Source organism: Oncorhynchus kisutch, linkage group LG8 (genome assembly GCF_002021735.2).
Source record: "Oncorhynchus kisutch isolate 150728-3 linkage group LG8, Okis_V2, whole genome shotgun sequence".
NCBI classification, from domain to species: Eukaryota; Metazoa; Chordata; class Actinopteri; order Salmoniformes; family Salmonidae; genus Oncorhynchus; species Oncorhynchus kisutch.
Genome location: NC_034181.2, coordinates 71,192,733 through 71,219,322, shown reverse-complemented (window position 1 = coordinate 71,219,322; position 26,590 = coordinate 71,192,733). Strand labels below are relative to the sequence as shown.

Here is a 26,590-nt window from a genome sequence, read left to right as displayed (position 1 = left end):
AAGAGCCCGTTGCCATAACGACTCCCTTGCAGATTACCTTCCTTAGTCCTGTGAGAAGCCTACTGTCTGTGGGAGCCTTCCTGTGAGATAAGATACTGAAGCTCTGTTTATACCTGGTTCTAACTCGCACCATTTATCCTGATGTTGTCCACATTCTGATTGTGCCCACACCTTTGGACAGGTGGAGATGATTAAAAGACGCACTGTGATCTGTTTGTGATCAGATCTTCCTGACCACCTCCTGAGGTAGTCAGGCACGAGATTCTCCCATAGTCACCAGAGACACTGGGTTCGCGCCCAGGCTCTGTCGTAACCGGCCACGACCGGGAGGTCTGTGGGGCACCGCACAATTGGCCTAGCATCGTCCTGGTTGAGGGAGGGCTTGGACGGTAGGGATATCCTTGTCTCATCGCGCACCAGCGATTCCTGTGGCGGGCCGGGCGCAGTGCGCGTTAAACAAGGTTGCCAGGTGCACTGTGTTTCCTCCGACACATTGGTGCGGCTGGCTTCCGGGTTGGATGCGCGCTGTGTTAAGAAGCAGTGCGGCTTGGTTGGGTTGTGTATCGGAGGACGCATGACTTTCAACCTTCATCTCTCCCGAGCCCGTACGGGAGTTGTAGCGATGAGACAACATAGTAACAATTGGATATCACGAAATTCAAAAAGAAATAATTACAAATAATAATATATATTCTCCCATAGTGTCTGGATATCTTACAAGTGTAGATGGATCTGGACTGTGAAACCATTTATAAATCATCAGTATCAGACCTTCTAAAATCATTGACTTATGGCATGTATTTGTGTCTTAAAATAAACACTATTTTGAAAGAAAGTCAAATATTTTACATACAGGGCGGGACCAAGAAATGTAGTCACAATGTGGACACATTGGACAGCTATGAGAGACATTTTAATTTCATATGTAGAATGTGGACTTGACCAGGACAAAATACACATGTTAGTGCCAGGTATAAATGAGACATGAATGACAACCTATACCGCAAAGCGAGAAAATCCATAAACTTAACACCGCTGACCTCGAGCATAAATCGCCTCTGACTGTCTATCGGAACATTGCACAACATATCTAACAGGAGATAGATAGGTCTTGATCCCATTAGGTCCTAGGAAAGACAAGTCCAGTTCAAGATCAGCGGACCTCCAAACTCAAATCTGGCACACTTTGAAAAATTATACACAAGCCTTGTCCAATGTAAATGTTTGATACCTTGTTGTATTTAAAGGGATCATGTATTGCACATGGTATACGCAGAGAAAACAAATGCATGTAAGTCTTTCAAGGACATCTATTGTTGCACTATTGAACAATGTGCTGATTTTCATTGCTATCTTTACCTCCCTTTACCTCAGATGAACAACTGAGACCCATATGCACAATTTTGAATAGGAATATGTTCCCAAAACTTCATTGGTAACACTTTACACTGTTGCTCTTATACTCGTAATGACAATGTAATTACTCTATTAACAATGTAGTTATTCAAGAAATAACATTTAATATGTACACCTTATTTCTTTGTATTGTAAATTAAAACCTATTCCTAAGTACTGATTGAATGTCTCTCCGAAGTTGTGTAAAACTTTTCTTTGATATACGTTAGCAGTGTTTTTGGATCAGCCGAGCCTGAGTATAGTTTTATTCATTTTAAATATTGATGTTATCATATAGCCCAAGGGTCTCCAACCTTCTTCCTGGAGAGCTACCCTGCTGTTGGTTTTTACTCCAATCCCAGTTGCAACTAACCTGGTTCAGTTTATCAAGCAGCTAATTATTAAATTAGGTGTGCTGGATTAGGGTTGGAGTGGAAACCTACAGGGCAGTAGCTCTCCAGGAACAGGGCTGTAGAGCCCTGATGTAGGCCTTGGGAATCCCTTGATCAGTGTGTCTCCATGTTGTTTTATACATTGAAACGTTCACTATATTGAAAGGCTGTGGGCTCAATTCAATCAAACCTGCATTGTGGAAGTTTGTAAACAAAGACACCAATCATTGCTGTGGTAGATCCAATTGAATGTCAGCCCGCACCTGTCTCAGTGCGTTTGTAAACTGTGCACAGAAAAGGCTTGTAATGAAATATGTTGGGTTGCAAATAGGTTTTGATCCAGCATGTGGTCCATGTGCATGTTTCTTCATGATACATAAAACATGGCCCAATATATATACTTAATATGATAGTAAAACAACTGTGTCAGGTCCTTACAGTTGTAGCAGATCACAATGTCCCAAATAATAACAATAATACTACTAATAATACATATGATAGAATTAGTATATTAACACAATGTATTCGTATTTGATCAATCATACATGTTTACCCCTAGTATTATTATTATTATTATTGAACAACCTGCAGGAGATATATTGCCAGTGCTTAGTTTCTTCCCATCCTACTGAAACCCGAGAGGAGAGAGAGTGCATTACATCACTACCCACTCTTCGCAGCATTGGTCGCCATCCATCCCCTCTCCTCTTTCCAGTACCAAAACAGATGGTGGAAAAATCATCACATCTGCCGGGACGCACGACAACAATAGACAGCATCTAGCCCAAGAGAACCGGGGCGTCCATCATGTTTGCTGTCCAGAGCTCCATGAGGGTGTGAGCGCCGTCGGGATTTTTGACACGGGGTACCATCACGGCAGCCGAGGATTCTTCTCGCGACTGTCTGGGCTCTCCATCGAGTGGGGAAGATGGCCGCCATGAAAATTTTAACCAGCAGTGGGCTGTTCTTAGCGTTCTGTGCGTTGGGGTTGCTAGCCATGGCAATCTGCACCGACTTTTGGTATGAGACAGATGCGCGAAGACACCGAGAAAGGTGTAAAAACTACGCCAACAAGAGAAACGACCCGGGGTACATCTATATCTCAAATAGCAATCTCCCCCTCCAGATGCCCCCAAAGGGCATTGAAAGGAAAGGTAACAGTCCAAGTGCCGGAGCTCAGCCTCTTATTAGGGAAAAACGGCACTTTCTGGCCGCAGCGTCAGCTATGGAGTCCCACTGCAGTCGCCAGTTCAATTCAACCATCTCTGGGCTCTGGAGAAAGTGTCATCGAGATGGATTTGACCTGGAGACAGAGGATCTCATATATAAAGGTAAGGGTGCTACAGCTAACAGCCTACATCAGGCCCTGGTGTGATGTGGTACTGATGCTGCTCACTGAGTGTAAGCATGATGCTCAGATCCTCAGATCCAAACTCAACACGATCATATTGATACAATGGACATGGTATTAATTGATGCTCCTAACTGCCACTGTAGGGCCGTTGCCATAATAATATTTTACAAGAGGGGCTTTTGTTCATCATTGTAAACTACAGTAGCAAATAAATAATCAGTAAATCATCTAGATGGAAATGCCAGTCGTGTACGTGACGCCGAAGACGTGGCACTTGCGTATTTTTTACGCTTTGTGTGTACACCGCTGTCCATGGTGCTGAATTTATTTTCAGGAGGAAGGGGGTCTTCCCTTGTAAAAGCGAAACGATTTGTCTCAGGTGCTATTTGGACTGTTCGATTTTGCTGAGTGCATTTGGCATCTGTTACATTAAAATACTAGATAATGTGTTATGGGTGATGCGTCGATTGTCACGGGGGAGACCGAGAGAAGACCAAGGACTGAATTATTGATAAACATCCTGCTTCGTGGGAATTTTGAGCTGTAAGAGAGGAAATCATAGTGCATGGAACTCTCGCAGAACGGCCTCGTCCGACACACGACAGCAGGGCTTTCTGTGCAATGCCATGAGGCGTTCATGCCTGACTACTCTGAGATTCTGACGAGTGATGAGAGAACAACAGCATTAATGTTAGCATAAACACAGTACCTTCGTTCAAGGAAATTCAGGACACTGAATATTTTTGAGAATTCCCCACAAATTATAGCGTGTTTGTTTACCAGGATGTTTTCCTAATGTATTCAATCAGATTCAAACTGTCCAGAGTAGGCCTAGAGGACATGTTCATGGGTTAGTTTCACCATATAAAAACGAGAGCTCAGTTCATTTTTCAAAACATTGAACATCTAATAGTTGAGTTGAGTTTATTTTATTTTTACAGGGACAGTGCATTCAATGGGACAGTGCACATTAATCAACGTTTCAGTAAAAGTGCCGGCTTTAAAGCACTTTTTTCAACCGTAGTCCCTAATAGATGGGTTAGCTGACAACGTCACGAAAACTATGCTCGCGATTCAATGGGGCAGAAGTCTGTGTTATTATTCTGGATGGCCAGCTAAGAACAATGACTAGCTGCCATGTGGTGTTTTGACTGATGTCATGTCTATGCCAATATGGCTAAAATTTTCTAGCTAGCCTTTCTGGGACTGGGGGCAGTATTGAGTAGTTTGGATGAATGAGGTCCCCAAAGTAAACTGCCTGTTACTCAGGCCCAGAAGCTAGGATATGAATATAATGGATAGACAACGCTCTAAAGTTTCCAAAACTGTTAAAATAATGTCTGTGAGTATAACAGAACTGATATGGCAGGTGAAAACCTGAGGAGAATCCATCCAGGAAGTGCCATTATTTTGAAATGGGTGTTTTTCCATTGAAAGCCTATCCACCATATAAAGGGATATGACTCAGATTGCATTCCCTATGGCTTCCACTAGATGTGAACAGTCTTTAGACATTGTTGTTTCATTGTTTTTAGACATTGAAGGAGAATGACCACTTTGAATGAGTGGACAGTGGAAAGTCCCAGAGCTGTTTGGTGCACCTTTATATTGACAACGCTATTGTCCGGTGTAAATATTATTGAAAAAAAAACCTGAGGATTGATTATAAACATTGTTTGACATGTTTCTACAAACTTTACTAATACTATTTGGATTTTTCGTCTGCCTGTTGTGACCGCCTTTGAGCCAATGGATTACCGAACAAACCTGCACCAACAAAACAGAGGTTTTTGGACATAAAGAGGGACTTTATCGAACAAAACAAACATTTATTGTGTAACATGGAGTCTTTGAGTGCAACCATTTGAAGATCATCAAAGGTAATTGATTAATTTTATCACTATTTCTGACTTTTGTGACTCCTCTACTTGGCTGGAATATGTTTGTATGGTTTTGTGTGCTGGGCGCTGTCCTCAGATAATCGCATGGTTTGCTTTCGCCGTAAAGCCTTTTTGAAATCTGACACAGTGGCTGGATTAACAAGAAGTTTAGCTTTATTTTGATGTATTACACTTGTGATTTTATGAAAGTAAAATATTTATAATACTGTAATTTGAATTTCGCGCTTTGCAATTTCACCGGATGTTATCGAGTTGTCCCGCTAGCGGCACGCCTTTCCCAAACAGGCTAGCTAACCAACAATTGTAACGATGTATTTGAGAAACAACAAGTACGTGCTCATTATTTTCAATAAACATTGGAGGGGAAATATAGTTTACGTGTTGTCAACAATCTAAGCCAACCCTGTCTGCTTTGCCCCATAGCTATGCAAGCATTTTGTTAAACAACCATCCCATCTATAGTAAAATCATAGTGTAAAAGCAGGTGAGCTGGCTCTCCTTTTTTTTGCCTGTTTTGTGGTGGAAAACTGAGCGGGTCGAGCATATCACGTCAACCCTAGAAATGTTTTAACAATGTCATTTCTTTGGGTGTAGCTTGCATTTAATTGCCATTCTCTGTTTCGCACAACAATCTTCCATTCCCCATGTCATACGTGGATGTATGGCTGACTTCAACCCTGTTATGGTCAAACCGGTTACTTTATTTGGCACTCATTAGGCACAGTAATTTTTTTTTTACTTGAGATTTTTATTTTATTAAGTTGAACATGTGGTCTTAATGACAGAATGTTACAAGCAAATAAATATATAATCCTGAAGTTACACATCTCAAAAGGCACCGAATTGGTGGAACGACCCTCATGCTGAGGTAAACGGTAACTGTTGTCAGAATTGTGGGAAAGTGAGCTGATTTCTTCGATAGAATAAGGTCATCTGTAGCATATCATAAATTGACAACAATATCCACTACACCCTCAGGTTGAATTGCATTGAGACACATAGGCCCACTGGACAACATGATATTCTCTCTAGTTGCTCCCTTGTTTATCAGAATGATGAGTTGGTCTGCATCTGCAGACACCTCACAACTCAAACCTTAAAGTGTCTCTAAAGTGAAGTTAGTAGGTCTGTATACCACCATCACAGTAATACTGATATAAGTAACCTGGTGGGACCAGGGGGTAGCCACTAGCCAGATATGTTTGTAATGCAATGCTACATCTATGGCATGAAAACAAATGACAGATGAGTTGGCTTAAGCACAAACAGAACTGGCTACCACCACACTATGAGACCACAACACATTGAAAGTGATTAATTTGGCCAATACTATAGATTCTCCTCAGTAACTGGGACATGGAACCCAATCCAGAAATGTCTATTTCTTCTCTCAGGCTGCTATAGTTCCATATCAGGGCGTGAACTGTTGGCTCCATGTTTGAGCCTGCATACAGTACTTTTGACTTCCTTAGCTTCACATAGCTGAATGTTTGCAGCTGATGTCCAGGTGTTCTAAGAGTGGAGCTTCACACTGTGACTTTTGACAACTCTATCACATTTGGTGCGTCAATACATTTGATTACTTGTTTTTGCTGCCTTTGACCTAAAATGTATCAAATAATATTAGCGAGTAGGTAGTCAGATCTGCTCCTGAGCAAGTGCTTAGTAAATTGATCTCCATCCATAGCTCTTGGTCTTGAGGCTCACACAATGTTAGATTTTGCAGAAGTAGTCATGGGACATAAATGTCTCACTGCTCATCTGGATGTATTGTGCTTCCCCAACGAACATGAGAACAATGAATTATGTATTTCTGTACTCTGAACTGAGTGAACTCAATATGAAATCCTTGTAAAACCCTTTTTTGAACATTCACACTAGTTCATCTTTTCCTTTTTGATTCTTCCTCTTGTTTATGCCAGAACCATATAGACTTTTCCATTCATGGTGACTGACTAGGCTTTATGGCAGGGGTCTTCTTCCACACGTACAAAACCATGTCATGAACATATTCCAACATAAATCTCCCTTCTCCCTGTTCAAACAAGTAACTGATTACAGTACACAATATCCAGGAATATGTGAAGATATTTGCAATAATTTGAGCATAGGTGGTCTATCTCATTGGAGTGATATGATGAAACAGTAATGCAAGACTCGTCTCTTCCTGTTGTTATAATTGGTCTGGATACCCACCTCGCACGGAGAGATAATTAGAGGCTGATCTACATGAATGATGCCGGATGCTGTTTCTGCTCTGAATCACAGCTAGCTGTCTCTCACTTTGAGAGGCACACTGAGGATATTGCACGATGACATCATTCACAGTGACACAAAGGACTCATAACAATTTTTCTCTTTTAGAACTACTGTAGTGTCTACATGCTTAACTGAGTCACCATATTCAGTGTGGTTGAGTTTATTGTCTACAAAGCAGCCTGTTTTATCAAGGTCTTATCAAGACTGTGTTTCTATCATAATCATCAACTCTTTTCTTCAGGATTGATTCAGCGGTGCATCCCAGTCAAGTATCACTACTCTTCCTCCATCCTTCCGCGAAATTTACCCATCAACATCACCAAGACCATCCGTCAGGATGAGTGGCATGCACTCCGTAAGTCTGAGCCTGTCTGTCTGACTGTCTGTCTGTCTGTCTGTCTATCTAATGGATGTCTTACTGGCTGTACAGTATGTCTGGACTCTCCGTGTTCAATCATTTTCTCTCTCTCTGTCTATCTCTCTAGTTCTCTTTCTCTCTAACTGTTATCTCAGGATCAAATACATTTAAAGTGGCGGCCATTGAGAGCAATTTCATCTTCTTCTTATCGCTGTTCACCCCTCCCTTTCGCCCTCTCTAGTTTTGATATCCTTCAAAAAGATAAAGAAGATTACATGGTTCTATGAAGGAAGTGACAGGGATTTGTAAGGGTGTATGGCTCTATTTGTGTCAGGAATATTCTATGTATCATATGCCGTGAATATGATTGTGCAGACATTGCATTTCTGTGCTGTGCATGCTGTAGATCCCACTGGGCCTCCTGCTCTGATCTCCACTGTTCTTTGTCCACTAAAATGACGGAGGTGTGTGTCTGTTGGTGCAGATCTACGCAGGATGACGGCTGGCTTTGTGGGCATGGCCGTGTCCATCATCCTGTTTGGCTGGATTATCGGAGTGCTGGGCTGCTGTCAGCAGCATGACCTCATGCAGTATGTAGCTGGACTACTCTTTCTCATGGGAGGTAAGTGCTGTCTCCTTTCTGTTTGGTGTGTGTGTGTATGTGTGTGTGTGTGTGTGTGTGTGTGTGCGTGTGTGTGTGCGTGTGCGTATGTGTGTCTTTGTTTGATGCATTGTATAGGCTACAGTAGTTGTCTATATATATATGCACTTGTGTGTGAAAGAGAGCTATATGTGTGAACACATATAGTTTTATATAATAAGATGTACAATAAATCATGACATGTCTGTAAATGGAGTGTGAAGATGTTACCATTTATTGTCTGGCTGACCCACTAGGCCTACCAACATAGGAATGACATAATACCGTATAAAGTTCATTGAAGTTGCTGTGAATCCCGTACATTTCCGTTTGTCTCCTTGTCCTCCCTCAGGAACGTGTTGTATCATCTCCCTGTGTACATGTGTGGCGGGCATCAACTTTGAGCTGTCGCGTTACCCACGCTACATGTATGGCCTCCCAGAGGATATTAGCCATGGCTACGGCTGGTCCATGTTCTGTGCCTGGGGGGGCTTAGGCCTCACTCTGCTGGCTGGTTTCCTGTGCACCCTGGCCCCATCCCTAAGCACCCCCTCCCGTACAACCATCCACAAGCCCAGACAGGAGAATGGAACCGTGTGATGGGACTGTGTGACTGGCCCACAAAGCGCACAAATAAGCAACACCCATCCAACTTCGTCCAACGTTTTTGTCCAACCACCATCTCACCTCATCACCTTCCCTGTCCATACCACCTCTGTCATCCATCTGAATCATGAGTGTACCAGAGAAATTGTACATGGGAGAACAGAGCAAAGACATACCAAACTGTACTATTTACTGTACATCTAAGACACACAGACATGGCAAGACCTTTTTGTTGTTAAATGTTTGACTACTAACTCTATGGCAGCCTAGAGGAATTGTCTTAAAAATGGTGCTCTCTTTTAACACACACAACACAGAACACAGTCCAAAAGCTTAGAAAGAAACAACAAGCATCTCTAAATGGAACAATCCAACAAACAAGGAAACATGGCAGAGCATCCTGTCATCATTCCTCTTTTAGTCGGTTGGTCTGTACTGTGTTCGCAACAAAATATTATGCTGGCATAAACTGTCCGTTGTTTTGAATCAGCTGACTGATGTCAAGCATTATCCCTAGGAAGGACTTTACAGTTTAAGCCTAAAACCTGCTTCTTGCAGCAGAGGACCAAGAGCACAACATGGAAATGGCAGGGGTGGAACAGCAAGATAAAATACAGAACTGCGCTTTTGAAGAGCAAATCTTTCAGCGCTTCTATGATTCAGTATGTACAAATGCATCTCTATGTAGATTCAGGTCATTGTTTGTATAAAGTAACTCTTGAATAAGATTTTTTTTCCTGTTTGTTTTCGAGGTAACAATGGCAATTTGGGTCTTCAGTGGTGTTGTTTGCTGGAATAAATTGTATGCTTCATGATTAGAAGAATAAGAGTGATTGCAAGGCACATTAAATACTGTTTGAGAGTAGCAGAGGCAGTTAAAGGTCCAGTGCAGTCAAACATGTGATTTGTCTGTGTTTTATATATATTTCCACACTATGCGGTTGGAATAATACTGTGAAATGCTGATAATGCCATTTTAGTGTAAGAGCTGTTTGATCAGTTCTCCCCTCCCCACTCAGACCACTCCCAGACAGTCCTAGCAAAATTCTTGCTTGAGAAATTGCTCTTTGCTAAGAAGCTATTTTAATTGAAAACAATCACAGTGAGCTACTTAATTATTACCCAGAAATGATTTGATATTGAAATAAAAAACGTCTGCATTGGACCTTTAAGGATCAGTAAATATTGTATGTTGAAGGATGGGGTTCAATGAAAAAAAATGTAACCTTCTAATAACACATTCAAACTTAGAAACAATGACAGACAGTAATTTACAGTTATAAGTGACAATACCTGCCATCTTGGATTTGGCAGGAATTGAACTGCAGACACCAGTGTTGGACTTGCATTTAATGTATTCTTGCACAAAAACCTTCACATAGCACAACACATTGTTTGTAGCAAGTATCAATGCATTAAGTGATTTGGTTTGTGTGAACTGCTGCAAAATGCAGGTATTTGCACAGCATAGATTCCCAAAGCTTCTGTTTAAGTTTATCATTGAATACATGTCTTATTCAACACAACATTTCTGTTAATATTCTTCTGTAAGTGAAAATGGGTAATGTTGAGATTTACATTGAGAGAGCAGTAGGGCTGTGAAAAGTCATACTTAATGTTTACATCAGTAACACCACTGGTATGTTGTTTTTTCCTGTCTACCAATCCTTCTCTCCTCACGTTTGATGCAGGGGTGTCTGCTCTTGCACATAGCTGTTCTCTGTATGCTTCCTCAGTAGGGGGAAACTAGGAGTCAGCTCAGGTCTCTTGGAGACAAGACCAATAATGTGGTATCTTGTAAGCAGACAACATGATGTCCTGTTAAAGCATCATCTGCGTCACTTCAGTGTGGATCCCTATTGAGTCGCCCCACTTTCCTGAATGAATTGAGGGAGCTCACCATTTCTTAATTTCAGTGCCACTTTTGCCCCAGGCAACAGGCAGTCTTACTGGCCCTTTGCAGAGTCCCGTTTGCAATTCGTAGAGACAAGGAGAGGTCAAAAGGCCTAAGGATTAATGTACTCTGTAAGTGCACAGTTCTCGCAAGACTTGAGAGGTGTAATAATGATACAAGCACACTTGTGTATTACATAAAGGTTCTGGGAGGAAACTCAGGCCATGTTGGGAGTTTGTTTGTGGCAGGTCTGGGTTCAGGCAGGCTTCGGAGGCTAGCACTGCACATGAATTAAGATGGAATTACAGGTAAGATGGAATTGATGTATTTTGTGAGTACAGGGTACTCAAGTAACACTGTTTTGTTACCTATATGTAAAAAGGCACTCATTGTGACACTTTTCCAGCAGTGTTATGAGGTGAGGTGATGAGCTATAACCTTTCCAGTGAATTAGTATTTGACTGTAGATAAAAACATTGCCTCAAAGTGACTACAAAGTGAAACATCCCAACATTGCTACTAAATGTAGCACCACCTCAGACTTGTAAAAGAGTTGTGGATATTGGTGGTGTTCTGCTGCCATTCTGAGCTCATCCACAGTCTTCTCCTCCAGTTTATATCAACACACATGTACAGGTTTTGTCCCTTAGATCTCTAAATTGGCCAATGGTATTGAATGCATGGATAATTGCTACAATAAACAATACATTTATTGCAATTGTGTTGTTTGAATAATGATAAAGGTTCTGTTGCTAAACCGGTTTATAGAGAAATATCTGGGTAGCGTACCAAGAGAATGCTGAAAAAGTAGTAAAATGGCCACATAAAAAAGAATGAGAGAAGGGTTAAGAACAATATACAACTTGTATGCAAAAGTGACAGAAAAGTAGTTCTCTTAGTGGGACTTCTAGTGTTTCATGAGGAACTGGAAAGTGTTCAGTGTGAGCAATGTGGGACACTGTGTACCAATGCCACAATTTCAAGTGGCACCTCTTTAAGTAGCACTGCTATGATTTTCTACAAGTCGTTTATACTGGTTCAATCCACGAGGATGGAGAAAGACGATTAAAATACATTATAGTCTTGCATGAGATCATTATGGTTCATTTCTTTTAATGTATTCAAACTTGTCCATTTTTTTATCTAATTTATTTTACTGAAATAAAATGTAATTAACATACTATTCTGAAGTCAACTGTGTCTGTATATTTCATGTATTCTAGATGTCTATGTCACAACAGAAAAACACTGAGCTTAGGTAAACATCTTCCTGTGTACTGCCCATCTGGGCTTACATCTACACTATTTCCCACTCATAGAGAGTATAATCAAATAGGCTATTATGGTTCTTGCAACCACTGCAGTAAAGTTTTGGTTGGACATGTGGCACATTTTTCAGAGGAATTACACGAATGCCATGATTTGACAATAAAAAATAAAAAAACCATCATCTCAGTTTGTCTTTCATCAGTATGTAGCACATATTCATTCTCCAAACTAATACAGCATTGATGAGGTTTTAAAACAATCACATGGATGTTGCTGTCAGTTAGTGAGCTGACACTGATTTAGTCCAAATGCTAGACTTACTTTAAGTGGACCTCAGTGAATGAATTCCCTGTAATAATATTAGGCTGCATTTAGACAGGCAGCCCAATTCTGATCTTTTTCCCCCTCCAATAGGTATTTTGACCAATCACAGATCTTTTCACATTAGATAATTTTTAGGGCTGATCTGATTGGTCAAAACAATATCGTAATTATGCCGCATGTCTAAATGCAGCCATAGCTGCTAAGAAACCCTGGGCTAGGTGTTGCTTGTACGATCTATTTCTTATGACACGATGCCACCTAGAGGAGAGTTGAGTATTTTCTGGCTGTGTCCTCAGTCATGTTTATTCCAGCAACTGAGGAAGAGTCAAGGCTGCAGGGTAGTAGCTAATCATCGAACAACTGACTAGAGATAAATTCATAGTTTGCATGGGCATGAAAAAAGGTACAAATGTGATGTCATTACATGATATTCAATCAGAGTACATTCCAAAATATACATAAAATACTGAAAAATAAACATTTAATAAATGATCCCTATATCGTCTTCTCTCAGGGTACTATCAAAGATATCTTATAGTACAATAAAACCATTCTTATAGAGAAATGACTGGACAGTCTTGAGATGAGCCCTCATCCAATATATTAAAATACAACTATAAACACCATTACCCCTCAGCTATACTAGCCATTCTGGATCAACTATTTTAAAGACTACAGGATAGATTTTTACAGATAAGATCACTTTTTCAAACTAACCTTAAAAATAACACCATATTTTGTTGAAATCCTTTAGATGATAAAATATACCTTTCTACATACATGTGAGCCACTAAACCCAACCTAACAGATAATAATACATCTCCAGAAAAAACCTTGATATGCTCAGTATAACCAGGAAGCTTCATTGCTAGGTTGTGGTGTCAGTTATCTGTTATGGTTGAACAGATTCATGTTTTATTTCTTGGCACGGTAGTGTGCCCCCACCACCATATAGTTGTCTGGTGACAAGTCCTTCATGTTGGGGGACTTTCCTTTGGCCCGACAGGTCCTGACCGGGGTGACCGGTGGACTCCGGCAGGGGTCATGCTTCAGCAGGTAACATCCCAAGGTCTCCCAGCCTCCCCCGATGCGCACCATCACATGACGTTCATTCAGCATCTGCAGGAAGAACAAGATGGAGGGGATAGTCAGAAACAGCAGGTACAATACAACCCATGACTGCTATTATATTTGAGCAACTTAACCAATTCAACCATATCACAACAAAAGTCCTTGTTTGTTGCTCAGTACCTAGCTTGGTTTTGAATCGCCCTTTACCTATGTCTGATTTCAAGTAGGCCAAGGCATAGTAACCTTGGAAAATGTTATGATCCACTCCCCAGACTGAAACTGCTCGTTGTATGACCCCCCTGAGCCAAGAGAAGATACCCTTCCAATCAAATATTGACCAGTTCCTTCTGCCTGTGTAACAGCCCTCATGAAAGTCAAATGATCTCTGAGCCATAGAAAGAGACATCTTTGTCAAAATCTCATTAAGCCAAATGAAACACTGCCTCATGACGCCAGCTGAGCACATGCAGTGGACTAATCCACAGACATGCACGCACGGGCACGCAGGCACGCACACAGCATTCATAAATGGTACGTTGGTGTGAAGTCACCATGTACATAGTTACACTTAGAACACCCGTGATAGCAGGCAAACACAGACATTAGCACTCTTTAAATCAAGCCCTCTGACAACTACTGCATAGACACCTTCCTCTACACATCACCTGCTGGTCTGGTGCAAACCTGACGCTACCATGGCAACAGCTCTCAAATAATACAGTCGGATTGTAAGAAAATTAAAGCAGCGAAATAGAGACCGCTGTCTCTTTACAAAGCTGTAGCTCCACACAGACATCTAGATTCCCAAGAGGCCTTGCCTGGCCATCCGTCCTGTCAACACCGGCCCAGCCCCTCCTTCCTTATCGCCCATAACCCCTTCATTATGGAACCATTAAGAATGTGATAATACAAGCAGATTTACACCCCTGCTATACGCCTCCTGTCCTCCACTATGCATACTAATGGCGAGATGGATGGTGGAGGGGTGTAAGTGAATACACACACGCACATACACAAGCACCCACGTGCACACAGACAATGCCTGGTAGTCCCATTTACCAACCCAAGAAGACCCTGAAACGTGATTTGCCTCAGCTGTCCACCGGTAGATTAAAATGTTATTGCTGACAGCGGGGTCAAGTTTGACATAACACACGAACACAAGGGTAAGAGGGTGGGAAGGAGGGAGGTAAACACCTATTTATGTTTTTTCCATTCATCAACCTTAGGTTAGGGCTGTCCATACAAATGTGGGATAAAATACTGTAGGCTATAAGGATTTGTCTTTTCAGTAGTCTCTCGAAAGCACTATATTTCAAGAGCTCTATGAGGAAAATATATTTGGATTACTGTATTTAATTAATTGCATATGTAACAGAACACTAGTCAACACAGAACACTAGTCGAAATACGTTATGACTGTTATGGCTCTCAAAACTCAATATTCACATAGTGGAATTATGCAAGTAGGCTTTCTCAGGAATTATGCACACAACCCCCTGTGGCAGACATCTTCTTCTATATAATCAGATTCATTCTAACAGCCCCTGCCCCCCCACCCCCCACACGTGTGCCTTTACTACAGCCCATAAGCTGACTGCTGGATTCCCCCGTGTCTTCCATCCCTGGCAGCTCTATTGATTCTCTCTCCTCAGGGTTTGTTGTTGAAAGATTCATGAGAATGAGAATGGAGGAAGAGGCCTTCACCCATCATCCACTAGGGGCCATGCTTAAACCATTCCCTTCTGAGGAAAGATTATTGTGATTGCATTGGTCATTACATGAGAGATGGAGTAATTGTATTGTAGACATTCACATGTATCTCACTCTACGGGAGGATCTTGTCACATGCAAAAAGGGCAGTGACTTTAGTATAACCTAACCACCGTCTCCTACTTATTCTTAAATTAAACTACTTTTTTCTTTTAGGTAATCCCATAGAACTTTAATGATTGCTTTAATGTATAGCAGTCAGACCACTGCTAAAATATAAAGCAAACCAAACAAAGCTCCTATGTGTTCTGATGGAAATAGGAAGTAATGGAAGTGAGATGATATTGTGAGAGGTTTTAATGTCTCCATTCTCTTCAGTGCCAGACACAGTTACCATCCCTGCTATAAAGCCTGGTGCTTAATTGGGCTTGGAGAAGAAAGGCCTTCCTTTCTTCAACAGCTGAGAATGCTGCATGGAGCCCTCCAGGGCTAGCATGATTGAAAAATCTCCAGTGTAGAGCGGGGGTGTCATACCAGGCCAGGCTTCAATGACCTGTCTGATTAAATCACACCACTAATGACTTGGTCTTAGTAATCAATAGATTCTGCTCTTTAAAAATTCAAGCAAACATCAATGTACTCATACATCCAAACAGACATACAGGGGTTATCAGGGCATCACTCCACACATTCACAGGTGTTCTATTCATACAGAGAAGAGAAGTGTGTTTTTTGTGATTGAGAGAAAGGACTGTGTATCCTACAGGTAGTGTTGTACAGCAGGAGTCGTCAACCTTTTCTTTCCCAGGAACCTCCTCCTAGGCAACCACCGACCCAGGGACCCCCATCATACATTAGGCGACATTAGAAAGAAAATAAGATATGCTCTTTTCTGGTGTGGATGACAATAATATATATTCTCTTCTTTTTTTGTTATTCACAATGCATTCATTCTGTTGTTGCTAGCGATATTATATATATATATTTTTTTACCCCTTTTTCTCCCCAATTTCGTGGTATCCAATTGGTAGTAGTTACAGTCTTGTCTCATGGCTGCAACTCCCGTACAGACTCAGGAGAGGCGAAGGTCGAGAGCCATGCGTCCTCCGAAACATAACCCAACCAAGCCACACTGCTTCTTGACACAATGCACATCCAATCCGGAAGCCAGCCGCACCAATGTGTCGGAGGAAACACCGTACACCTTGCGACCTGGTCAGCGTGCACTGCGCCCTGCCATAGGAGTCGCTAGTGCGCGATGAGACAAGGATATCCCTGCCGGCCAAACCCTCCCTAACCCGGACGACACTGGGCCAATTGTGCATTGCCCCATGGGCCTCCCAGTCGTGGCCAGCTGCGACAGAGCCTGGGCTCGAACCCAGAATCTCTGGTGCCTTAGACCACTGCGCCACCCGGGAGGCCGCTAGCGATATTCTTAAAAACATTGAATTAATCTAATTAAATACAATCACTTTATAGTGTTTTTTATGTATCTTTTCCTGGACCCCCTGCTGTACATGGGCTGCAGACCCACGGTTGAATACCTCTGTACAGTAATAACAGTTAAGATGGAGATGTTGGGCACACAGACAATCTAAAGTGAAAAAGGTAACGTAGCCTGGCACAAGTCCATGTTGCTGTAATTAAATCTGTAATTAGCAGTTATGCTCAGGAAACCACAGAAGACTAAAATAAGCCAAAGTGTGTTAAGGGGAAGGCATCTGGAATATCAGGAATAATACAGAGCTTCAACAGACAAGCGGTTCACATGCAACCAAACCCCAGTCATATGACCTTGGTTGCCGAGAAACACTGAAGGATGAAAGAAAGGAAAGATACCATGAAACCGTCAGGGTACGCATATTTCTCCATTTTGTAAATGTTCGTCCTAAACATACAGCCTCACTGAACTTGGCCATAAACCAACAGCATTCCTTGGCTATCCATTTTTATGACCTCCGTTTTCTTTGATGTGGCGTAAGGGCATGTTTTCCCGTGTCAGACATTTGACTATTACTGAGAAACAGGTGTTCAGTGAGTCTAAGGCAGCCATTATATCTAAATGGGCAGTAAAAATAAGGTGTCTGTTGCTCAGGGAAGAAAAATAGGAATGCAGTTGTAACAGCGTGTCAGCTTATTGACAAAGACAGCTAAATCACATACTGTTATTGAGTAACACATTCTAAGCCAATGGATTTCAATGAGATTAACTGAGCATTAAAATGGTCTTCTGTTGGTGACCAATTGTCCCCAAAAGATAAGAAACAACATACGATTTGGTCTGTCAGCTCAGTGTGGACAGCAGACAGACGATGCTACAGTGTCAGTCAAGGCCATATAGGGAACGCTTCCACTGAGGAAGCAATTGATGCATTTCTGGTTCATTGAGCCCATAGAGTGCGACCCCATCCAATTATTGGTAAATTAACTATGGAATTGAATAGTCCATTTCAGAATATATTAGATATGGAGCAACTGAGTAAGATGTGTATTTTGCATTTAATCAAGTATAAATGTTAATTTTACATTATAGCTAAGATTGAACTTTTTGTTTAACAAAATAATATAGAATAACTTATTTGTAAGACACATTCAATACATATTAGAACAAATCAAGTAATACAAACCTGGGCATGTTTTAATAATACCTTTTTCCCATTAGAGGGTGTGAACTCAGTCTACCGTTGCCAAGCAACCCTGTATCCCATGGGGCTTTGCCTGGAACAAGTCCTTCTCTATAGATTCCCACTTATTGCAGCTTAGTGCAGCAAACATACCCTCATTGCTCAATATATGTCAATCAACATTCTGAAATATCACATGATTAAAAAACAAACACATAAGGAAATGCAAAGAATGTAATATGTTTGTATTAAGTCAATACCAACAAATTAAATCGTCACATTTCCTCATGTGGTTGTTGGTTTAAATGAATGTTTATGTCCATACAGTATGTGTCCTATAAATGCTATCACTTACTGCTGTATAGAACAATATAAATATAATCTACTTCCATGGTTTCACGCAACTGCCTGAGGTTTATTAACCCCGGCAATTAGGGTGAAGGAAGGGGTTTTGACATACTCGTACGTAGAGGATCTTCTCCCCGACACGGTAGCATCCTTTAGGATGCTTCTCCACAGGGAACTTAGTGGGGCAGCTGCATGGCGTGTCCTCGATAATGTTTCTCACCTGAAACACAAAACATCTCTCAGATAAAGCAAGCAAAGACACAACCTCCTCCTACCCGTAGGCTATACCTACCAGCATTATCACCGCTAAGAATGTTTGCTAAACAATTGGAGAGGATGTCTGGTGTGCTAGACTAGGTCAATACTTAAGATCTTTCCTACGATACAGTCAGTGGGGCAAGATGACACTGATTAGCTACTGTATTTCTCATTACATTGATGGGTAATTCATGGTTACTTTAGGCCTATTTGAGAGTAGGCACTTACTATGTCATCCAACATGTTGCATGTGCTTGGCGTTTTCTTAGCAGATGATTTGCTTGGACGACGCGCCTTGGGCTTAGGTGAGGGAGAGGGTGAGGGTTGGGATGGAGGTGACGGCAGTAGCGGAGGATGTGAAGGAGGAGGTGGAGAGGGGGAGACAGGGGTCTCTGTAAGGCTCAGGGCTGAGATAGGATCTGTGGTTGGTGTTGTGGGAGGGGTCTGAGTGGAGGTTGTGACAATGGTAACAGATGAGGTTTGAGTGGAAGTTGTGCTAGTGGTGGTTGACAAGGATGAGATGGAAGTTGGAGGAGTAGGGTCTACTGGGGCTTGAGAAGGGGGTGGGCTTGCACTGGGAGGTGGGGATACAGAAGCAGGGGGTGTAGGAGCATGGAGCAGCGGTAAGATCAAGGGAAGAGTTGTGGGTGAGGGGAAGGGGAAGGCCAGAGGTGATGATGAGGTGAGAGAACCTCCCTCCTCCCTATCTATCTCTCTCTCCAGCTTCACCAACCCTGGGGGCTCCACACCATACCTAAAAGTGAGTCAGTGAGACACCATGACTGTTAGATGGTTGGTAAAGAAAGATTCCATGAACTGAGAATAGCGCAGTTGTGTAAGTCTCTGAGTGAATGATGTATACAGAGTCATGACAACTCACCTGGCTGAAATCCTTCCCAGCTCCATAAGACAGAGACACACCTCCCGAGGTTGTTTGTGGAGCACTGCCCATAAAGCACCCACAAGTTATGTGATGGCTAAACAAATAGTGTCATATTAATGTATAAAGCCTGAGGACATGAACAGCAGCTAAATGTGCGTTTACATGAACGCCCTTGACAAACCATACAGACTGTCAGGATGTCAGGACACAAACAAACAACCTTCATCCTGCACCACGCTATTTGAATTTCAGGAGGCACACAGACTAAATTGAATAAAGATCAAACCAATGTGTTTACATTTCAAGAACCACAAACATCACACATGCTACCGATTAACAACGATTACCATTCAGCTGCCAAAGAGATGCCTGCAAAGATATAACAGGACATTATCTGTGAGGAAAATGAAAACAAGAGCAGCATTTGGAATACGGGTGAATGTCAGTGAGGACTCAGGAGGGGTTATGCCTTTCTCCAGCCCAGCTATCCTTTAAGCTGAACTCAAATCCCTGCAGGCACCAGACACGTGGGTAAAGAAAACGTGGGCATGCAGGCTTAACACAGCACGCTCAATGCCTGTAATCATCAGTAGTCTTCAAAGTTAGGCTCTCCAAAGTGATTAAAATACTTATCAAAACACATCTTGTTCTAAACATGTCATTTCATTTCACAGTGACAGAAGGTGTGGATTTGTTTTGGAGGGGAAGGAATCATGGATATACTGTGTAGTGAAATGAACTTCTCTCAGTAGCCTAACATGAAAAGGAAGCACCACCAAAGCACAAACAAATGGGAAGAGTTATGGTATTATAGTTCAAATGTGAGACACATTGGTAACCTTTGATCTTTGAAATTGGCAATGAAGTTCCTTGTCATTGCTCCATTCTGTAAACCCATCACTACACCAGGGATGCAGCAGGGAAGAGGGAGGAGAGAAAGCAGGAATAGAGTAGAGCAGACATAATGCCACAAATACACAGTATACACTTACATGTAGTTGTACGTTGCAGTACAACAATTTAAGCAACTACGTACAAATATACAGTATGAATGACTTAAAAATTCCTGTGTCAAACATAAAAATTGAAAAATACAGTAGTCATCATGTACATGTCCTATCATTCTGAGTGCAATTCACCAATAAGCCAGTTGAGTCAGACTAGGGGGCAAACTGATGTGTATGGTAGTTAAACCTACACATGAACTCTCTCAGTGTCATGCATGCCCATGCAGGAACATGCCCAGGTGGAATAGGTATATTCCCAGGTGGAATAGGTATTCCGCACACACAGTTAATATTACTAAATGTGGTCAACATGCTATAACTAGTCTCCCATGTTCCGCAGTACTGAAGGCATCAAACAGAAACAGAGGTGAATGAGTGATACATGATCCTAAGACAAGACAATCCAAGTCCCAGAAGAAAATACATCATCCCACTATTCAGGGTACAGAGTCAGCTAGTGATGTGAGCTGACCTGCTTTCCAGCTCCACCTAAACATCTGTCTCTTTCCTTCCCTTTAAACCATCTCACCCACTCGCTAAATCCTCTACAACTAGTGAGGAAGCATGGCTGGCCTTCTCATAGTGACAGTCACAGATCAAAGCTAGGAAGTCAGTGGAGGACAAAGACAGGTGACACTGGAGTGTTTTCCAAGTGGGGCCATGCTTCTACAGGACAGAGAAGAGGACAATGGGACACAGAAGTCTTTCCACAGGGGACAGGCTACTAATCCAGAACAGGCACAAGAAAGAAACCATTCCAGAGACTACTGCCAGAGGCCTCCCATGGTCTGATAAGAGGGTATGAGAGTATATATATGGATGAGAGTAGAGATGGGATAGGGGCCGGGAACGTTTTAAAAGCAGATGTTCTTGTGACGTGTATTACGTGTACTGTTTCTCAATAAGATTATCTCTGGTAAATCTCTGGACGTCGCACATCCTGAGCACAGATTAGAATCGGCAGAAGTGTGTTATTAATGAACTAGGGTCTGTTGGTTCTGTTGCCAATTAGCCACATCATTTCAGTGTTCATGAGTTAATCTGGTTGACTCTGACAGAGATGTACAGATTCTCTCTTAGACAGACAACTTGATGGACATTGGCTGTTTAAGGACAGATTTGTGTCCTGTCAGTGCCAGACGGAGATGGACAAACAAGTAGGCACTCACCCAAACCTTCAGACTCAAACAGGTAGGTCTCATCCACACCAATCTTCCGACACCAGTAGAGGAAGTTGGCTGTGTTGTCCCGGGCAAAGAAAGAGCCAGAAGTAGCATCAGCTCGCCAATGAATTACCCTGCGGACGAAGGTCTGGGGAAAATACACAGGGACAATCACCAAGTCAGTGTCAATACTCCGATTCAGCTCAATACACTGAGTATACCAAACATTAAGAACACCTTCGAAATCCACAGGGATGCTGGCTCATGTTGACTCCAATGTTCCCCACAGTTGTGTCAAGTTGGTTGGATGTCCTTTGGGAGGTGGACCATTCTTGATACACATAGGAAACTGTTGAGCATGAAAAACCCAGCAGCGTTGCAGTTCTTGACAGAGCCTGGCAACTACTACCTACCATACCCTGTTCAAAGGCACTTATATTTTGTGTTTTGCCCATTCAGTCTCTGAATGGCACACATACACAATCCATGTCTCAATTGTTTAACATGGTATAATTCGTGCATTATAATTATTAATAACAGCTCTATTCTATTTTATTTTTTATTTAACTTGGCAAATCAGTTAAGAACACATTGTTATTCACAATGACAGCCTAGGAACAGGGGGCTAACTTCTTTGTTCAGGGTCAATCCCTGAACAATTTGGGGTCAATCCCACTACATTATCCTCTTGGCATCAATTATTTTCTTAAAGGCCCAATACAGCCATTTTTATGTCAATATCAAATCATTTCTGGATAACAATTAAGTACCTCACTGTAATAGTTTTCCATAAACAGTTTCAAAAAGAAACAGAAATAGCATTTTAGCAAAAAAACTATTTCTCAAGCAAGAATTTTGCTAGGACTGTCTGGGAGTGGTCTGAATGGGGAGGGGCAAACTGAAAACTAACTGTTAATGCCAGGGAGGTTTGGAACTCTCTTTGTTATTGCTCTATTAACTCATTCTGTTAATGCCAGAGAGGTTTGGAACTCTCTTTGTTATTGCTCTATTAACTCATTCTGTTAATGCCAGGGAGGTTTGGAACTCTCTTTGTTATTGCTCTATTAACTCATTCTGTTAATGCCAGAGAGGTTTGGAACTCTCTTTGTTATTGCTCTATTAACTCATTCTGTTAATGCCAGGGAGGTTTGGAACTCTCTTTGTTATTGCTCTATTAACTCATTCTGTTAATGCCAGGGAGGCTTGGAATTATCTTTGTTATTGCTCTATTAACTCATTCTGTTAATGCCAGGGAGGTTTGGAACTCTCTTTGTTATTGCTCTATTAACTCATTCTGTTAATTCCAGGGAGGTTTGGAACTCTCTTTGTTATTGCTCTATTAACTCATTCTGTTAATGCCAGGGAGGTTTGGAACTCTCTTCGTTATTGCTCTATTAACTCATTCTGTTAATGCCAGGGAGGTTTGGAACTCTCTTTGTTATTGCTCTATTAACTCATTCTGTTAATGCCAGGGAGGTTTGGAACTCTCTTTGTTATTGCTCTATTAACTCATTCTGTTAATGCCAGGGAGGTTTGGAACTCTCTTTGTTATTGCTCTATTAACTCATTCTGTTAATTCCAGGGAGGTTTGGAACTCTCTTTGTTATTGCTCTATTAACTCATTCTGTTAATCCCAGGGAGGTTTGGAACTCTCTTCGTTATTGCTCTATTAACTCATTCTGTTAATGCCAGGGAGGTTTGGAACTCTCTTTGTTATTGCTCTATTAACTCATTCTGTTAATGCCAGGGAGGTTTGGAACTCTCTTTGTTATTGCTCTATTAACTCATTCTGTTAATGCCAGGGAGGTTTGGAACTCTCTTTGTTATTGCTCTATTAACTCATTCTGTTAATGCCAGGGAGGTTTGGAACTCTCTTTGTTATTGCTCTATTAACTCATTCTGTTAATGCCAGGGAGGTTTGGAATTCTCTTTGTTATTGCTCTATTAACTCATTCTGTTAATGCCAGGGAGGTTTGGAATTCTCTTTGTTATTGCTCTATTAACTCATTCTGTTAATGCCAGAGAGGTTTGGAACTATCTTTGTTATTGCTCTATTAACTCATTCTGTTAATGCCAGGGAGGTTTGGAACTCTCTTTGTTATTGCTCTATTAACTCATTATGTTAATGCCAGGGAGGTTTGGAACTCTCTTTGTTATTGCTCTATTAACTCATTCTGTTAATGCCAGGGAGGTTTGGAACTCTCTTTGTTATTGCTCTATTAACTCATTCTATTAATGCCAGGGAGGTTTGGAACTCTCTTTGTTATTGCTCTATTAACTCATTCTGTTAATGCCAGGGAGGTTTGGAACTCTCTTTGTTATTGCTCTATTAACTCATTCTGTTAATGCCAGGGAGGTTTGGAACTCTCTTTGTTATTGCTCTATTAACTCATTATGTTAATGCCAGGGAGGTTTGGAACTCTCTTTGTTATTGCTCTATTAACTCATTCTGTTAATGCCAGGGAGGTTTGGAACTCTCTTTGTTATTGCTCTATTAACTCATTATGTTAATGCCAGGGAGGTTTGGAACTCTCTTTGTTATTGCTCTATTAACTCATTCTGTTAATGCCAGGGAGGTTTGGAACTCTCTTTGTTATTGCTCTATTAACTCATTCTGTTAATGCCAGGGAGGTTTGGAACTCTCTTTGTTATTGCTCTATTAACTCATTCTGTTAATGCCAGGGAGGTTTGGAATTCTCTTTGTTATTGCTCTATTAACTCATTCTGTTAATGCCAGGGAGGTTTGGAACTCTCTTTGTTATTGCTCTATTAACTCATTCTGTTAATGCCAGGGAGGTTTGGAACTCTCTTTGTTATTGCTCTATTAACTCATTCTGTTAATGCCAGGGAGGTTTGGAACTCTCTTTGTTATTGCTCTATTAACTCATTCTGTTAATGCCAGGGAGGTTTGGAATTCTCTTTGTTATTGCTCTATTAACTCATTCTGTTAATGCCAGGGAGGTTTGGAATTCTCTTTGTTATTGCTCTATTAACTCATTTACTGCCAAAACTCCATCCCACCAAAACAGGCTGTAATTTCAGGCAGTCTTTTCAAACAGCTCTTACACTAAAATGGCATTATCCTCATTTTCACAGTATTATTCCAACCTCATAGTGTGGAAATGTATTTAAACACAAGAAAATCACATTTTTGACTGCACTGGGCCTTTACCTAATTAACCGCCTGGTGATGTAACCAGGCAAGCCGAAACTCGACCCATGCAAAACATGATGATTACAAGGTCCTGTGTAGATTGTATTTTCAACCAGCAAATATCAGGAAATAACACTGATCAAATGTTTTCACACTTTTACAGTGTTAGTTTCATCAGCTGTTGAACAATATTTTAAAAACAATCAACTGTAAAAACATAACTTTGACAGCACTGGGCCTTTAATTAAATTCCCTCCAAATGTCTAGTCAGATGTGAACCATAGAAAGTAACTCCAACAACCAGCACTTGGGCAGATTCTGTGTAAGATTATAAACAATATTGAGTCATTTTTTTATGAACTTAGGAAACAGTTACTAGTAAACGCAATTCAAGAATGACAATGAAGCGTGGCTTTATGCAGTTCTCAGTCAGTATCAGTATCAGCAGCACTCTGAGAAGGGGTGAGGAGAACCACAGATGGTGACTTCAAAACCAGAGACTCTCAGTGAAACATTCTGTCCTTTATTGTCTACTTTATACACCAAATGTACACCAGAGATGGCTCAATTGCAGATCGTATCTTTAGACTGAGCCACTGAAATACAGACATCTGTATGGCATAAGTAAGTTGATGAAAGATCAATATTCTTAAACGTTAATCATGTAATGTATGCTGTCTATGGTCATATATGTTTGTATGTTACCTTGCCATTGCTGGCTCGGATCATCCTCTCCTGTAGCTCCTCGGCCAGCTGGCACAGCAGAACCCCATTATCCAGCCTGTCCATCAGGCTGTCAGCCGTGACCTCAGAGTCTGTGGTGAGAAACGTCAGTCACCAACACCATGCTAAACAGGCCACAGAAAGGGGAGCGCATTTGACATCAAATAGTTGTCTTACATCATTGTGTGCTTTACATCTAATAATAATGTTTTATAAAAAATTAAAAAAATCTGTACATGATAAGTGACTATATAGTGGCTACATACTGATCATGTAGGGCATATATGTCATTACACAGGTGTTTTTGTCCTGAGGTTACTACTCACTGTGATGACACAGATGTACTATACTGCTCCGGCATTATTTGTGAATAATGATAAGGGATAATGGGATCTTATTATTAACGACGTCATTCTCATGCAAACTTCCTGGTTGTAGACCTAGAAAATACCTATGTGTGGCTTTGCATTGTTGCAAGTCGATCCCTATGTGTGAGTGATGGATATTATCTAGTCATCTCGCCAACACAGACACACACAGGCTGTGAAATGTTCAGGCCCTTCCTGACTTCCTTCCAATAATATAATTCCAGGAACAGGGTTCCTTTCAATGACCAGACATGCAGGAGTATTTCAAGGATTTAGGTTCATGTGTGCCTTTCCAGTTCAGAACACCAACCAATAGCAAGGTCCCCCTTATCCAATATAAAAAGTATGATCCAGTTTCATGTCCTCACATAACCTGTATGTCATTGGGTGACATTTTTATTGATGTTCAGAAATGACAAAAATAGGCCTATGTTGCACAATAATTGAGCTAAACCAATGCATCACATTATCTTAGTCATAGTTCAGACACATTCCTTGTTAAAAGTGTTTTAAAAGCCCCAAACCCCAAGATGGTTACAGGTTTGTTGCAGGTGTTTCGTAACAACATAAAAACCATGTGAAAGTCACCCTACCCAGAAACATGTTGAGCCAGAGAGCCAGGTCCTCTCTCATAGGCAGCAGGCTGGCCTCGTGGCGGCTGGGGAGCCATTTGGTGTACTGCTGCGGGCTCTCCAGACCAGGCCCATTGTGGTGCTGTTTGGGACTGAGGGGGCAACATATTCCGAGCCCAGTGAGATGTATTGGACTGTATTGGTCGTCCTCTGTTTCCACCAGACTGTTCATGGTTCCCTCCTCTTTTGGCTTGCAGGACAGGAGGAAAAGAAGCTGTTAATATTATATTTCATTCATATTTAAAATATTTTGT

The 26,590-nt window shown here is 41.4% G+C and overlaps 2 protein-coding genes across 2 annotated transcripts; one reads left to right on the top strand and one right to left on the bottom strand.

Annotated features, from left to right (window-relative positions):
* Nucleotides 1-1,584: 1,584 nt before the first annotated feature.
* LOC109895339 (transmembrane protein 178B) lies at nt 1,585-11,982 on the top strand. Its single transcript, XM_020488956.2, has 4 exons — nt 1,585-3,118; nt 7,543-7,656; nt 8,144-8,281; nt 8,652-11,982. The coding sequence occupies exons 1-4, from the start codon at nt 2,716-2,718 to the stop codon at nt 8,897-8,899; spliced, it is 903 nt and encodes a 300-aa protein (XP_020344545.2). The 5' UTR covers nt 1,585-2,715; the 3' UTR covers nt 8,900-11,982.
* On the bottom strand, nt 10,199-26,512 carry LOC109895223 (growth arrest-specific protein 2-like). Its single transcript, XM_020488861.2, has 8 exons — nt 26,298-26,512; nt 25,319-25,428; nt 21,466-21,607; nt 19,287-19,350; nt 19,050-19,160; nt 18,635-18,686; nt 18,261-18,368; nt 10,199-13,511 (listed from the first exon to the last, which is right to left on the bottom strand). The coding sequence occupies exons 1-8, from the start codon at nt 26,506-26,508 to the stop codon at nt 13,308-13,310; spliced, it is 1,002 nt and encodes a 333-aa protein (XP_020344450.2). The 5' UTR covers nt 26,509-26,512; the 3' UTR covers nt 10,199-13,307.
* Between the last annotated feature and the right edge of the window lie 78 nt (nt 26,513-26,590).